This window comes from Xenia sp. Carnegie-2017, unplaced genomic scaffold (assembly GCF_021976095.1).
Source record: "Xenia sp. Carnegie-2017 unplaced genomic scaffold, XeniaSp_v1 HiC_scaffold_22, whole genome shotgun sequence".
Taxonomy (NCBI): domain Eukaryota; kingdom Metazoa; phylum Cnidaria; class Anthozoa; order Malacalcyonacea; family Xeniidae; genus Xenia; species Xenia sp. Carnegie-2017.
The window spans coordinates 10123774-10140870 of NW_025813485.1; the positions used below are offsets into that span (position 1 = coordinate 10123774).

At 34.4% G+C, this 17097-nt stretch overlaps 1 protein-coding gene across 2 annotated transcripts in view; it reads right to left on the reverse strand.

Moving 5' to 3' along the window:
- Positions 1-1610: 1610 nt before the first annotated feature.
- Positions 1611-17097, reverse strand: part of LOC124446447 — a 35859-nt gene continuing 20372 nt past the window's right edge. The window contains exons 2-3 of one of the 2 annotated variants that reach the window (XM_046997295.1): positions 14378-14452; positions 1611-1785 (exon numbers count right to left, since the gene is read on the reverse strand). In XM_046997295.1, coding sequence (XP_046853251.1) covers positions 1685-1785; positions 14378-14452 — 176 coding nt within the window. In that variant the 3' untranslated portion in view covers positions 1611-1684. Of the gene's footprint in view, positions 1786-12614; positions 12793-14377; positions 14453-17097 lie in introns of those variants that run through there. The other variant, XM_046997296.1, reaches the window with a different exon arrangement.

Consider the following 17097-nt stretch of genomic DNA (forward strand, 5'->3'; position numbering starts at 1 on the left):
ATCGTTTTGGGCATTTCTTTTATAATGCCAAAATGCCAAATACTCACACAGGGGGAGTGAAAAATTGTATTTTTCGGTAAATATCGGCGGCAGAGGAACAAATCTGCCATTTTTTAAATCATCCGATATCTAAAGCCGTTTCAGTTATTGTAGAAGGTATTGGTCCATACGCATTTTAAAAGAGCTTTGACTCTTCTCCAACACCTATGGGCTTGGTAGCTCAGCAGGTAGAGCGGCGGAGGTGCGAGTTTAAATCTCGTCCAAGTCACATGTTTGTCATGTGCATACAAAACCGTGTTAGGATTAATATTATGTACATTCTCTGATGATGGCCTTGGATTAAAGTTTCGCTAAGAAATGTATGTCGTTGGCAAAGAGCACAATCAACAGGCGGTTGACAATTCAAGTTATTTTGTCGTCAAAGCAGAACGTTAGCCAAAAAATACCCACACTTGAAGGATAAATTCCGACCAAAATCATCTAATGAGATCGATTTCGTTGAATTTTGTTCGCTGATTTTTTACTGCCATCGAGAAATATGGCGAGACGGCCGACAACATTGCATGGTTGCTTGAGGCCAAATACGACACACTTCCGACAAGAACAAGATGACAGGTGCCAAATACAAAATTCTTCAAGCTCATTAAGATAATAGTTATACATTGTGTAAAAATTTGCTTCATTTCGTTAGTGTAATAGGTAACTCTTGTACATTAAGCACAAGACCAATGCTAATTCGCGCATGTAAAATGGTTGTTGATCACAGCCGATAAATTCGGTGCTAGATCGAAATTCAAAAATGCACACAAGGAATTTGAAGAAAAAGTGTTGCTTTATATGAATCTTTGGTTTTTATATTTATTTACTTAAAAACGTTGGTCATCAAAAGGTTAAAACAAAGTGCAGTTTTCTCACTCCTTTTGTTTACATTTTTGCGTTTGGCGAGTTCTGATTGGCTAGTTTCTAAAAACGTAAACGAACCGCTGATTGGCTCAAAACGACTTTCCCCCTTGTTTTTACAAACGCAATGGTTCCAATTAAACATGGCAGAAGGCACATTTTTTCTGAAAACGTTTTTTGAAACCGGTAGCTTGTACGAAACACGCAATCAGTTAAAACAAAGATTCACAGAACGACAAACTTTGGCCTTCAGTATCATCTGGAAGACTGGTGCAACGTGCAAAAGTTTGAACAGAATGGAACAAGCCTAAATCGTAACAAATTAGTAAATTATATTGAAAAAAGACTTCTTCAATGCTAAATTTGCATTATTTTTTGTCTTGAAGTCTGACTTTAAATTCCCATCAGCGTAAAAATCTTATTTAAAGCTACAGATTTGAAAGGAAGATTACCTGGTTAATTTTGATAGAATAAAATCGTCAGTAAATGAATATAAACAGAAGCCTAATAGGTTATTTTTTGTCAGCATGTAAAAATTATATGCTTCAAACAAGTATGTTTTAGGTAAGAGTCAAACTAAGCTGGATTTGAATTTTTTTGATACACAACGTATAATGATCCAAAAAAGTTGATTTTTTGCGGACATGGACACCATAAATTGTAGTTTAGATGTAAACACGAGAACAACCAATAATGTGCATACTTGAACGTCAAAATTTTCATAATCTATATTCGTCTTTCAAGAAATACAAAATTTACAAGACATTAACTATGTTGTAGCATATTAAAAACCGATCAGTTCTGCAATAGATTTGTATTTCCATTCATCTGTTTTGATATAATCTAATTCTTGTTTGAGTTTTTTTAGCCTCTGCTGGTGTGCCTCTGGAAAAAAAAGAAATATAAAATGATTAAATATACATTCTCGCCAGACACGTCAAAAGTTAACAATGTTGAACCTAATGCACGATTATACAACAATGTACTTGTATACAGACCGATTTAACACTAGATGCCATTTTGCTCTAGTTATATTTCCAAACAATTACATTACTGGGAAAAAAGATTCGTAGAGAGCTTGCAAATTATTATTTCATATCACGCACGCTCAGGGTGGCTACGAACTTATTTTGACGTACTCGGGATCCGCCACTAAGCTGGTTAATTGATAAGCGGGGTATCATGAGTGGTTTGACGATTAAGGGAGTTCAAGAGCGCTCATATGATTCATTTGATTGGTCAATAGCCAGACCAGTGGACGATTTGAAGTCCCTGATCTTGACTGATAAGCGGGGTGGCCTGACGGATGTAATTGCCATCGTGTAATTGGTTTGTTTAAACTTTTATCTTATTGTAATTGGTAAGACGAATTTTGGCTGATCGCATATAGCCAAGCTTTCTGGTTCTTTTTTTGTGTTGACGAAACTCAAAAATTGAATCCAATTTTTGAATTTTCGATTTTTGTTTCTAATTTATAGTGAATAAAGAGAACATACGTTTAATAGAACAATCAGGGGGAGGGGGTAAGCATAAAATTAAGGTGTTATGTAAAGAAATAACTATTCAGCAGAAAATGGAAATATCAAATTGCACCGACTGCAAAACCACGTTGTTTACTTGACCTGTAATCATTGGGAAGTTGAAACGAATGCAAAAATATTTCAATCAATAGAGCAGCTTTATTACTATCATGTCACAGGCAAATCGCTAAAACGTTCGCTGCACTCCATGTAACCAAATATTTCAAAACGATTACGTATTGAGGCATTCAAACTCAAAGCACAAAGACTTAAACAGTTCTGGTCAGTTCTGGAAAGACTTATTTAACAAATAAGTCTTTCCGACTGATATGTAAAAAATAAATCTGTCCGTCTGATAGGTAACATGCAATGCGAGCGCTTCACATTTTCAACTCACGGTGTATCATGTTTCCTACTTATACACAAGACTGCGCCTTCTTCAAACAACGTTAATAATGTCTATTAGATAGATTATGAATTACTATTTTATTGTTTCAAAAAAAGAAGAGCTGGTTTTCATGTTAACATTGAAAACACTAGATCGTGCAGTGCAACTCCCTCATAACATAAAGTTCCTGGGCATATGACTGATAATCAACACAGGGCAATCAATTCATCATTGTACGATAGATATCCACAGATAGACTATCCGCGGTGTGAAGATACAATCCACTGCTATTACTGTCGTTACTTCCCCACAAACAAGAAATAAGAGGAAATAACTTTCGTTAGCCACGGTTTGCGCAAATAAAAAAATGCTATGGAAAGAAGGGAAGCAACAACAAGCTACTGCAACTAATTATTAGCCTTTAGCACACCGAGTCAATTGATGCTCACGCGCACCAGGTGGCTCTTAAGTGCGTCACTTTTCAGTCTGTTGCAGAGCTTCAAGATTCTGCGCATTCTAATCTTCTCAGAGAAAACAGGATCTATGGGTGTGCGCCCATTATGTGAAGTTTTGCTTTTTACAGCTCAGCAAAAGATTGCCTAGCGAGAGACCGGTCGATCATATCGAGTAAATGACACCGACACATAACGTTTTGATTTTGGCCCATCATGCGGAAATTTTCTTCCAATACTTCTCTCATTGGAAAACACAACCCAGTTGTCGCTATACAAATTCGATCTGGTCCCAGGAATGCAATGCACATCCATCATAGTGTTCAGAACTCCTTGTTAGATATGATAAAAGATATGATCCTGGAGCAGGTAAAGGAAGAGCTTTGTGCGTCAGAATTTTCTCTATTCTTTCAGATGAATCAAAAGACACCAGCAAAAAAGAACAAGTCCTTGTCGCAGTACGATACTGTATCAATAACACTATTTACGAGGAGTTCATTGGCATTGCAGAAGCCAAAAGCTTAACCACGCAAATGGTTTATCTGATACTATAATCCACCTGCTAAATAGGGTTGAAGCCAACATGAAAAACTGTGTCGGACAGGGTTATGATGGTGCATCTAATGTTTCTGCTCATTTAAGCGGAGTTTAAAGACAATCCTTGAAAAAATAGGGGCAGAAATGGCTTACTACGTCCATTTCTCTTGCCATAGTTTGAATCTGGTAATTGTTGACGTACTAAATTCGATTAAGTGAGTGGCCAATATGATATCTCTTTTTAAAGTTTATACATTCGTTTTTCAGCAGCAGTACAGTTATTGCTAAGTGGGTGAGCAAGTAAAAGTCTTACGGTGCAAAGATGATGGAAATTGGAAAGTTTCCGATGCTCGATGGTCGTGCCAGGGTAGTATGGTATTATGGGAACAGTTCAGCGTAGTATGGGAACGCATTGACATCATAATCGAAGTTTTGCAATATGTAATCGACAACGATTGTAACTCTAGCCGTAATACTGAAGCAACTGACCACTTGTTGCAGATTGATCATCGTTTTCTGAGATATCTATTGATCATCAAGCACATCCTAAAGAAAGCCAAATTTTCGTCAGATATGTTGCAAAAGCCAACGAATGATTTGACCGAAGCCATCGTATTAATTGCCGTGTTAAAAGAGGAGCTGCAAGCATGTCGCTCAAGTGTTAGGAATTTTGGGATGAGGCTGAAACAGTGAGTGATCGTTTAAATCTTCCGAAAAATGTAAGAACGTTTAGGAAGAAGGCAACCCCCGGCACCTTTGGCGGATTGCATCGTCGAGCACAGAATTGAAGACTAAGCAACTGGAGCAGGATTTGATAATTACGTGAGGGATATCTATGAGATCGCTGACAAAGTGGGTGCAGAGGTGGAAAAAAGATTCAGTAACAAGAACATAGTCCTGATGAGAGGCATTACTGCTTTGTCTCCTGGATCCACAACATTCATAGAAGAAAAATGTCTCGGGGCTTTTTCTGACTTGTTCAATGGCAAATACATCAACTTCCTCTCCGAAGCTGAAACGTTTAAGCACTTGCTGGTAAGGAAAGAGGAACAACACCAGCCCAAGAGTCTCCTGCAGATAAAAACCTATCTTGAAAAATTAAAAGAGGCTTTTTGAGCTTCACTGTCTTGCGTTGATTGCCTGTACTTTGCCTGTGTCGTCAGCTGAATGTGAACGGAATTTTAGCTCAACGAGGGTCATAAAGAACGACCTCCGATCAGTGATGACACAAGGGCGTTTGGGCAGCCTAATAATGTTAGAAATTCATCGTGATCGATGGAGCAAACTAGATTTGGATACCATTGTCAACAGGTTCAAAGCTGGGTTCTGCAATTGTCGAATTGCTCTCTGAACATCAAGGAATCAAATCAAAATGACTCACTGAAGTCATATGTAACTCGTGCATTTTTGATATTGCCAGTTATATTTTTCTAAATTATTACATAGTAGACTATTGATTCTGAAATACAGGTAGTCAAAAAGAATTTCTCACTAGCAAAAAAAGTTGAGCATGATAACTTTGAGATAAAGAGCCCAAACATAAGATGTAAGTAAAACAACACCCATTTCACTTTGATTACTGCTTTGTATTGGTTAGATAAACAAGTGAATAAAGCTTTGAGGGTGAAAATTATTATTTAATTATTACTGTCCAATATTACTAAAAAACAAAGGCACTCTTTTTGCTTACTCTATTGCTTTGTTATTGCTAATAGTATATATATATATATCCGTGGGTTGCATGCACGAAGGCAGTAGGTAGAACGTTATATGGTGATGGGGAGGATTCATGTATTCAGTCGCATCAAACTGATCTATTTTGAAATAAAATTTCTTCAAAAAAAAAATCAACTGGACACAACTGAATATATGCGAAAATATATAAATAAACACCCCACCCACCAAATTAACAGTCTACTTTCGGCTCTAATAACCAGTCTATTACTATCCTTAGTAGCCTATTACGTAATGTTGATTTATTTTATGTAAATGTAAAGTATTATTTTCAAAAGAAACTGTTTCGATGGTCTTGCTAAAGCTGGGATTTGATAGTCATTTTTTAATTTTTGTCTGAAAAAAAAATTTCATGGAATATGCATTGTCACATAAGCCAAGTAAGTCAGCCCCCCCTGTCGGGGATCTTAGCCCCCCCGTTGGGGAATTCCTAGCGCTACCCCTGGGCATAAAAGATGCATCTCCAAACGTAATGGTTAAATAAGCAGTGCATAAGGTATGAAATTTTGAATTAAAAGTTTCATCCACGAAAAGGTTGGAAATCTAACACAATGGGGAATTTCTAAAAGAAAGTGCATCAAACTTTAATACAATGTCGTGTATTTGATATTTTTAAAGTAAAAATTTAGTAAGAATAGTTAACTAAAAACTACTAATTATACAAAAAAATGCAATATATAGTCACAGGTTTAGACTTTGTACCTTTCTTTTATAAAATATTATCAAATACCGTATTTACTCGTTTTAGGCCATGGGCTGTGTGTGGCGAAAAAATGGCTAGAAATCAAATTCCGTTGTCACCATCGCGGTGCTCAGATAACTTTACGGAATTCTTATAGATTTGTGATATTCTGAACTCAAATTTCTGGTTTCCAATCATCAAAATTCATTTTTTGTATGTTATCGTTGAAATTTGCCTTGCAAATACATATTTCACAATTTAATTTGAACGTGACAATCAATGGAATACAATATTGGTTCTGGAATTACAGTGTCATTCTCGTAGGGAAAATTTTTAACCACCTTTTCCCCTAAGTTTGACATAGGCCTGCGGCAGATTTTTATTATCAGGTAGGGTGTAACATCACGTTTTGCGACAAAAATAGAGAAAAAAGAGCGATAAATCAGAATAGGAAGGGCTCAAAGAGAAATGTTAAGAAAAAGAGCATGCCACACTTGCCCACAGTGTTGAAATTATAAGAATGAAGTCAGACGTTGGCCTTTTCCCTTAGTCCATTTAAACAGAAAAAAGTTCATTGTGTTTTGGAATTAGCTGGGACATCTACCCACCACCAGAGTAAGCATCATAGAGTACTCGAAATTTCTAAACAAGTCGCTGAATAAAATTCCAAGGCATTTCTTAATAAAAGTTGGTAACAAGCAGTTTCTGGAGTACTTTTATCTGCTAAATACAAAAATCCTTGTTACCAAAGCTGATATTGTCATCTTCACTTCGAAAATGCCGTCATAAAAAGTCATCAAAATAAGAAATGCAGAACAATACATAACTTTGCTAATGTTATACAATAAATTTTGATGTACTGACTAATGCTGACCATTATTCCTTGTCTTTTATCCACAAATTTTAACAATTTGTGTGAGATTGAACAAATTATACAAAAGTGACATCACAATGATGTCATCGATCCCTAAATTAACTCAGGTGTAGTAATTTGTTAAAAATAACATAGTTTTGATTATTTCATAGAAACAATTAGCATTTTGGCAAACAATGGTGCTTCTTTCAATTATTTATAATATCACAATCACAGAAACAGTTTTCTTATCGTTTTTGTATTCCGTGGGTTGAATACCTTATGTTTTTAAACTCTTCTGCCTCAGATTACACCTCTCATTCTTAAAATAAAATATAAACATTTAGAGAATATATTTTTTATACAAGTCTTCCATGGTTTACATAACACTTGATCAGTCGTTTTATGTGTACGCTGTTATATTTTTTCACAACTACATCGAGAATTCTTTACAGCCAGTTTGACATGAATGAGACATTATTTTATTGCATGCATTTAGGATGAGATACTGGATCTTTAAAATGTGCACAGGAATAATCATACTTGGAGGGGGGCGCTTATTGATATGTCACATGTTATAATCCGAAGAAAACAATGGATTTCCAAAGAAATTAACACTGTATAACATGCCTATATGAATACCCCCCCATTTCCCTCTCCAATTATCATTGGAGAAATGAAAGATGTAAAATTATGGGTTTATAGATACAAATGAGATTTGAAAATCGTTGCAAAGTGTTTCAATTATCTGAAGAAAGCTACAGCCAAAGAGAAGTTTGTATTTATGTAAGTGTTTGTTGAGAACAGAGAGTGTGATAACGATCAACTTCCAGCACGGAAATGAATGGCATATAAGATGCAGGATAGCATAGCTGTACAAATACGAGAGGCAGGTCTTGATAGCAGCAAGCCATCGAAACCACGTCTTACTAGCTAACAGTTTGCACAAACACACAGCTAGTGGACCAAGGCAATTTTAATGACAAACCACAAAGTGTTATTAAAAAATAAACGTGGAAGAGTTTATGTGAGAAGAATGACAATCACGACAGTGATTAAAGCGTAACATCTCACAAATGTTAAAGAATTTAGGGCTGCATTAAATGATGTTTGGCAAGGCTGTCCGAGAAATATCTAAATAATTACACAAACACACATGCGAAGATTTAGCGCTATAGTTAAATCTAGAGGAGACAAACCGCTAAGGGGCTGATTACATGAGCTCGGTAGCCGGGCTTAAGCCGTTAAATGATTTTGACAAATGGAAACGATTTAATACTTATCATCAGATAAATCATATCAAGCAATTTCACATTATTCTGATTTAATAACTACGCACAACATTTAAAATCAAAACAAGCAATTTGCCCTAATTTGAGAATTACAACCGGAATGACGTGTGGCAGGCGTTTTGCAAACAGTTGTAATTTTTAACCTTGAAGTTTTGTCTTCTTTCAATCCTTTGAAATCATCGGGCTAGCTCGCTATCCGGGCCAGCTCGCCTCCATATAATCAGGCCCTAATAGTTTATTCTTTGCTGTTTGTTTCGGGCATGTCTAACTGTGTGAACTTTATACGCAATCAGTTCTAGATGACTGCCAGTGTACAACAAAGCTATTGCTATTTATGTTTTACAAGAAAATATTGCTTTGAAATCAGAGCATAAAAATGAAATTATCTATGGAGATTTTTTTCCTTTTAAGATTTCTATAAGTTTCAATTCTCATTCTGACGTTCCTCAACCACAGAGGAATTGATTAAATAATAAAAATTCAATGTACATACATTACTAGCAATTTAGCAACTTAATTTACTCGTGTCGATCGTATTTTATAAATTAGCAAGCTGTAGTAGCTGCCCAGACAATTAAGTAGGTGCTTTGACAAAATGTCCGACGAAAGCATACAAAACCATTTGAACATGAATGACTTCACTTTTAAAATATTTAAATACAAACACAACTAAGTGGAGTAAAACTCGTTGTGTATTTTTCCATAAAAATAATGTTTATTTCAATATAAATATATCAAACTAACTGGATTTTTAATGTTTTAGGGTGAAGCACAAACCAGTTAAGCAAAGCCTTATGAAAATGGTGTAGCTTTGTCAATCAAAAAATTAAAATATTTACTTCTCAGCTAATTTTAGGAATTCGAAATAATTTAGGGATATTTTACATCATTATAACATCACTGACATAAGAAAGGAACAAGCACACGTTCATTCTTAAAATTTTATGACACAAAAACTATGGCAAGCCAAAGTGGACACAAAATCCACTGTTTTGAGTTTTAAAAATTGATAGTTTAGTGTAAAACTAAAGAAATTGATAGTCGAGAAAAAGAAATCGAGTGTCGAGTTTAAGAAATTGATAGTAGAGAAAAAGAAATCGTATGTCGAGATTTCTGTCTGTACAAGAGGTCAGCGGCTTCTAAACTATTCTATTTCTCAAAAAATGGTGTCCGATGCATCTAACTCAGAAGAGCTTATTCGATTTCTTAATTTCCTTGATAAACTGTTTGCTGATATAACATAAACTGTTCGTATTAACGATCCAGTTTTAATAGAAGATAATAAAAATAAATTTGACAACACGAGCTGACACGATTTGGCAAACCTGATGCAGGGGCGGATCCAGTTCCTGAGCTGTCCGTGTCACCGGGTCATTGCAAGCACTAAAGATGCGAGCCGTGACTAGAGGGTCTGGAGGCATGCTCCGCAGTTTTTATTTTTGAAATTTCGACCATCAGAAAAGTGATTTTCAGTGTTTTCAAAGTGGAAAGAAAAATCTATGCAACAATCCTATCAAACAAAATCACTCAATTTTCACGAGTGCCTAAACGAAAAAAAATTACTTACTAATTGTATTTGACACTTTAACATAGTTTGCACAACTTGCAACAATTTTACATCAAGGGTGATGAAATGAGGCGTGATATTTCTTGCAATGAAAAGAGAAAAAAGACAGTTTACAGAAAAAAGTTGATCCATGTCCCTGACACTAATTGCTGAAAGCGGGTTGCAAATATTTTTTAGTAAAAAGTGCTTGTTGTCATTGAGAAGTAGGCTGAAAAAATGTTAAGTAAAAATAATTTTGAAAACCAACATATATTTTAAGTGTAACCATCTTAAAACTACAAATCAAAACAAAAATAATTAAAGATTAAAGGTGGACAAGAACGCACAGTTCAGAAATAAACTGTTTTAACAGCAAGCTAACAAGGTCAGGTTTGAAAATGTTTTTCCAAAACAAAATACAAGATAACTTATGACTGTTTGGGAACATGATAAATAAATTATGCTATATAATAACAAGAAGAATTTGAGCAATTTCATTGGTCAAGAGCTATGATCTATAAGAGGACAGACGCACGGAATTGACGTCACATAAAATTTCTTGTTTTAAATGACAAACGAACGGTGAATTTATTTAAATATTTACCTGAATTTATCCCTGAAAGTGGCAAACAAAGAAATTAAGAGTGTCTAGTTGAAGCAATGGATGTATTTGAGCAAAAAGAAAAAAAAGGTTTTCGAACATTGATTTGTACTTTGTCTTCGACAGCAAATTTTAACAAAAAAGATCAGCCATTGCATGTTTATTTTGTCAGCCAATCACATTTTATCACGCGATTAAGATAGCAAATAGCATTTCTTCAATCCTGTAGATCACGTAAGCGTGATATTTTCACAATCAAGACTTTTCAATGTTCCAAGTGTTGTGAGAAAAAGAAAACAAACTGTTTGACCGTTTAATTTGGGAATTTGTTGATATTATTATATAAGACATATAGATAACATTTAACCGTTGTCTATACAGTTATAGATACACGGGAAAGACGTCATTTGTGATAAAAACTAAAAGTGATTCGCCCTAGCGGCTTGTGGCCACTTTTTTCGAATAGAAAAAACTTCACCTACCTTAGAAAATGGTCTTTAAGGGGACAGATGTACTAGGAACACTTAAATACTTTTTAGTTCAGTAGATCCTCAAATTATGGCATACGTTCAAAGTAGGTATGAACTTCAACCAATGTTTTGCTAGAGGAATTTCTGGAAGACCGTGAATCACTAACCCTTTTATCAAAGATCGCACAGACCAGGACTCTTTTCCTCGAAATGGTTTTCAATATTATCGTTTTGTTGTAATTGCAATCCGTTGGTAGATTCTTGTGCTATTAAATCTTTAGTCACCTGAATGATTCATTGTTCCCCTTGCCGTTCAGCCTCCTGATTTGAAAAAGCCATCTTTTTTATTCTTGGGTCGATTAGGGTGGAAAGAACAAGATGGGCTCGCTCAATTGAAGTATATCTTCGACGCATTGAGTACTCAACTCAGATCTAAGTGATATTTCGCAGGAACGTCCAGTAGTTAAGTACTGAAGAAATTTTGCCAGTGATATAGCCTAAAAAATAGACACATATCGATCTGCTGAAATCTCTCTTGTAGCAGCTTCAAAAGGCAGCAAAACGGATACTGATGCTTCCAGTAATTCAAAATTTGCAAATAAAAGGCAAAATTATTGTGAGCAGACAGTCAAAGGGATGTTGTGATAGCTTCGTGTTGCTCAACATTCAGTTCAAACATGTAATAGGTAGAATTTCATCGGGTGTCTACCTCTTGGGTGAGTTTATGTTTAGGAAGTTTTAGCTGATTTTGAACATGATTTAATGTGACAATTTGCTTGCATCTTTTCTTCAAATCACTAACATTTTCATTTGACTTCATGGCATCAGAAACTATAAGATTTAACGTGTGCGGAAAACAAGGAATGTGCATCCACTCAGCAATTTTTATGGCAGGAACAATGTTTGAAGCAGTATCTGTAACAATGGCAACAACTTTGCTTGATATACCCTAATTATCTGACACTTTCAGGAGAACATCTGCAATGTTTTCAGCAGTGTGGCTCAGTTCAAACTTCAAAGTCTCTTAGACTAATGACTTAAGTTCTCAAGTGGAAGTAAGCAAATAACATGTGATGGTGATATAGCTCTCTGTTATTCTGGATGACCACAAGTCACTTGTAAGGGCTACAAGTGAAACTTGAAAAATTTTCTTCTTGATTTCTTCTACTTTTTTGTTGTATGCGTTAGGCAACATTCGCATTATGTTTTTTCTTGAAGGTAGTTCGTACCTTGGGTCAAGAACACGTAATATAACACGTAATATAATCCTTCATCTTCTACGACAGATATAGGTTGCATATCTTTAACAATCATTTAAAGACAGCTTCATCGATTGTTTTTCTTTTTAAGGAAGTCGGGGAGTATTTGGTTTGTTGTATGAGCAATTTCTCTACTGAGTTTGTTTTTTCCTTGGGAGTGGCACCTTTTATCTTTTTGATTTGTTTATTTTGCTCCACATTTTCTTTTTGTTTTTTCTCAGCTTCTTTGAACTGAATTATGTGCTTTGACTTTAAGAGTTTAAAATACAATTCGTAGAGATAGTATTCAAACAGCAAAAAAAATCAGTTTGAAATAATTTGTTATCATTTCTATAATACAGTATATGAGTAAAATATTGTACTTTATTTTGTTTACATACCTTAAAAAGATTGTTGGTGTTCATCGAATGTTTGAAACATTCTGAGCATATTGCGCTTTATCCCTTTTCTTTGATAGTTTCTTAAAATAATCCTAAACAACACTTTCTTTTACAAAAGTAAGTGGACGCTTTTCAACTGACTGCAACACAACTGGAAGTAAATTTCAATTTTCACGTTCTAAAATAAAAGAATTGAAAGTTACTTTCCTAAAACCAGCTCGTCGTTAATTCAATAAGAATTGTTGAAAATATCTTTCACTAAAATCAGCACAAACCTTCATCCATAGTCCATTATCCATAAAAAGTTGTCAAATGACTTGATGTATTACTATTGAACGCATGGCAACTTTGTGTGTGCATTATGGACATACGTCACGAAGTACATAACTTGTGAAAAGAGCACTGCAAAATTTTGCAGGCTCAGTATCGAAATAACCTATGCTTGTGGACAGTATCGAAAATATTGATACTTTTGAATATATCGGTACTTTTCAATACTCTTTGATAGTATCGCCCATCCTTATACTATAAAATATATTAAAATTACTTTTGCTTATAAGGCGATTGCTAATAGAACACTTGCTAATTCGGCACAATGTTTTAATTTATAGGTAACATATTTAACATTAAGGGTGCCTTTCAAGATAAATACACTGAAAATTTTACTAAATTACGATCTATAAGCTGTCTGCCTATAAGGAGATTTGACATTGTTCACCAGTTAGTTCCGGGGGGCTAATGAAAATGAAGTAATGCGATAATTGATTCAGGCGGATATTTAACGCGGTGCCATATACCCGTCAATATTATTTTTACAAATTCATGCAGTTATTCAAATTTAACATTTTTATATCCTCCGACGTCTAGTTTTACTTGAAATTCAAATGATGAATTTGAAAACAATGTTGAATTTGGCATGTTCAATAGTAAAATGAACATGAATTTACATTGTGAATGTTGTTTTTACATCAATAACAAAAACATGTTGAAAATATAAGACCATGAATGAATATTGTCGGAAATCTGACGCCATAGGAAAGATGTTTGTTAATCAGCATGCAATGCTACAGGACGAGGTCACTTCATGTTAAAATAATGTAAGACTAAAGATACAACCATCAAAAACATGTTGCATTAAACGCGTAACTTCAACGGTCATTTACAAAAAAACTGCGGGTTTTGGGAAAGGAAACGATAAAATTGCAAATCTAAAACACCCGCAATTCTTAAATCTGTTGATATATGAAAATAAACAAAAAGCATATAAACAATACAGTATTTGCATAATTAATTAGATAGATATGACACATGTCATAACACGTGAAGGTTATTATGGTAATATCGTTGCTCGTTACACTTATTATTTGTTCCTCAATAAAATCAATATTATACCTTATACAATCCGAATGTTATTACCGAGTTTCAAATAAATTAACAAAATCAAAATCAAAAATTTATTTTCATGAAAAAATAATGAAATAATAAAATGAGTGCATTTGAAACGTGTTTATCTTATTGTTAAATGGTCTTGTTACAATTCACAATTAAAAGAATTATATAACCACTGCATCTAAAGTTCGGAAAATTTAAGACTTTGCAAATGTAATGCATATGTAAAACACATAGACGACATTAGACACTCCGTGAAATTATAGAAATAAAGATTTTCGATAAAATATCTGCTTTTTATCAATTTTATACAAATTGAAGCTATTCACACTACTATTCAAAACGGTTCGAACAAATAAAAGACAATACAAAACCTTTTTGCGAAGATGAAAGTATAGTGTGAACTTGCATGTCAACTTGATAAGTATTGCACTTATATATCCAAGGATCTAAAATTCAAGAAATTCAAAAGTCAATAAAATCAAAATGTTCTTGATAAAATCTTCACAAATTAACGATTAATATCAAGAATTCGGGTGGAAAAATATCAAATAAAATTAAATTGAAAGCATAGTTCAACGGTGTATTAAAAGTAGATAGTTCGGAAAACATCGCTAAATTGATGAGCTTGTTTGCGCAAAACTTGGCGCAAACGCTTAATTGGACTTCGAAAATGGTTCATGCAGGAATAAAGTTGTCGTAAATAATAACCATTTTTAGAGTGACAATTTTATTACCATTTGCGTTCAACTGGTAAGTGTCCAAAATTGTTCGCCTTTGTTCACGTTTCAAACGTCACGTTTGTCAAACGAAACGTCAGGTTTCAACTGGTAAACGTTAGCGTATGATTGACATTTTTACATTATTAGTCATTGATAAACTATTGTAGCAATTAAATGTTACATATGTAATATATATCCTCAATCATTCATATCCGTAAATTAACGTTTCAAATGTAAAGCGGCGTTCGTATAGATAGTGATGGAGACTCAAAAAATAAACAAATTTGGTAGAAGTTTTACTCAAGGTGTCACTTTAGTTCAAGACTTAAGATGTCTAATCATTGATTCTATTCTAAAAGAAAGCAATCGCTCAACGAGATATATTTCTTCTACTTTTGCAAAGGTTTTGTGTATCGAGTAAGACAATAAATCTGTGTGGGATTGGTTTTTGCCAGAAAATGAAGACCACGCCAAAAGTGAAAGGAGGAATGACACACACTAAATTGAATAAAGGTGACCTTGAGTTGATCAAAGTTTTAATAATCCATTCTCCGTCAATCTCACTTTCTGAAATTATACAATAGCTACCTGCAATAAAAATTTCCATGTCAGCTATATCGCGAGCAATTAAAACCAGATTGCCTTCAGGGGAAAAGCATACTTGAATAAAACAGACGACACTAGCGTGAGATTTACACCGGAAAACATGTTTTATATCCAACTTCTTATCGACTATCTTCCTTCAAAAGATCCTTACAAAGCAAAGTCTTTCGATGAAGCTGGAATTAAAGTTCCTTGTGTAGGAACTAGAACATACGGTCATAGTGCTAAGGGAACAAGATGTGTTGAAGTTGTCAGAAAACACGGGTCGACCCCTGTCTTGACTTCGGTGACATTGTTGTAATGGACAATTTTTCCGCACATCGATATGAAGGTGGGGAAATTCTGAAGGAATGGTTAGATACTATGGGAATTGAGTTGCCATACACACCATCTTACTTTCCGGATTTCAACGCTATTGAATTATGTTTTAACAAGGTTAAAAACATCTTAAATGAAAGGTGTAAAAATTTAGTTCAAATAAATTTGAATTTGGCAGTTCTGATGCAGTCGATGCAATAACTGCACAAGATATGGTTGGATTTTACAAACACACGTAGTATCTTTTTATTTAATAATATACAGCAATGTAAATAATTTATTCACGGCGAACAATACTAGCCGTCACCACAATTTGGAGTGTCATGTTTGCACAGGAAACAATAAAATATCAAAGATTTTTGTCCTTATCAATATTTCTAACATAAAGTAAACGATCAAACTTTTTTCTATTTCATTTGTTAATATTTGTCCAGGGGCGGATCTAGAGTATGTCAAATCCGTCGCGCGACTGATGTTTGAAATTCAAAAATTACCTATTCATATTAATTAAAAATTCATTAATTATTCTTACTTTCTTATCGCATTTACTTTGTGATAAAAATCCCGCATTATTTATTATTGAAAACTAATGACTAATCCAATGAATATCTCGTTGGTAACCAGATCAGTTGAATTTTAATTGACCTGGATAACCGACTGATAAGCGAGGTGGCTTGACTGGTTCGACGGATAAAGGAGTCTATGAACGTCAAAAACGCTTATTTTATTGGTCAATAGCCAGATCAGTGGACAGTCTGGAATGGTCTCGACTGATAATAAGGGTGGCCGGACGTATAAGGGAGTCCAATTGCTATCTTACAATTGGTTCATTTGAATTTTTGCTTTATTGTGATTGGTTTGACGGATTTCGACTGATAGCCAACTGAACTAACATAGTCAAGCTCACTGTCTGAATTAAATGTTTGATCGTTTCATAGTAATTTTTATAAGCATGATAGAAACTAAACTACAATCAGATGGAATTTATGGAAATCTTTTACAAAATCATATATTGACATGAATGCTGCTGTCCAAACTGTGAATTTTTTCAAGAGGGTGAAAAATTTATGGATAAATTTTAAATGCTTGGCAAAGACGATCTCGCGAGCGACATTTCAGTCATTGATGTTCAAAAGAAAGCCAACATTGTTTTGAGTTTTATCAGCAGAAATTTACATCCAAAATCGTAAGTAAAGGACAAGTGAAGTGTATGCATGAATGTAATATATCAAAGTCAATTATGCGAGTGTGTAATGCGATTTATGTCAATATGGCGTATGGTAAGCAGATTGATGCTTCTAAAATTGTTGTTGCCGAAGGACTTTTAGCTATGATTTCTTTTGTGCTTGGGGAATCGTGGCCGTTATACGGCAGCGAAATCCTACATTCCTGCAAATATATTTCAATGGACAAAAAATGTGTGGCCATAAGGCGCCATACTATTATTTACT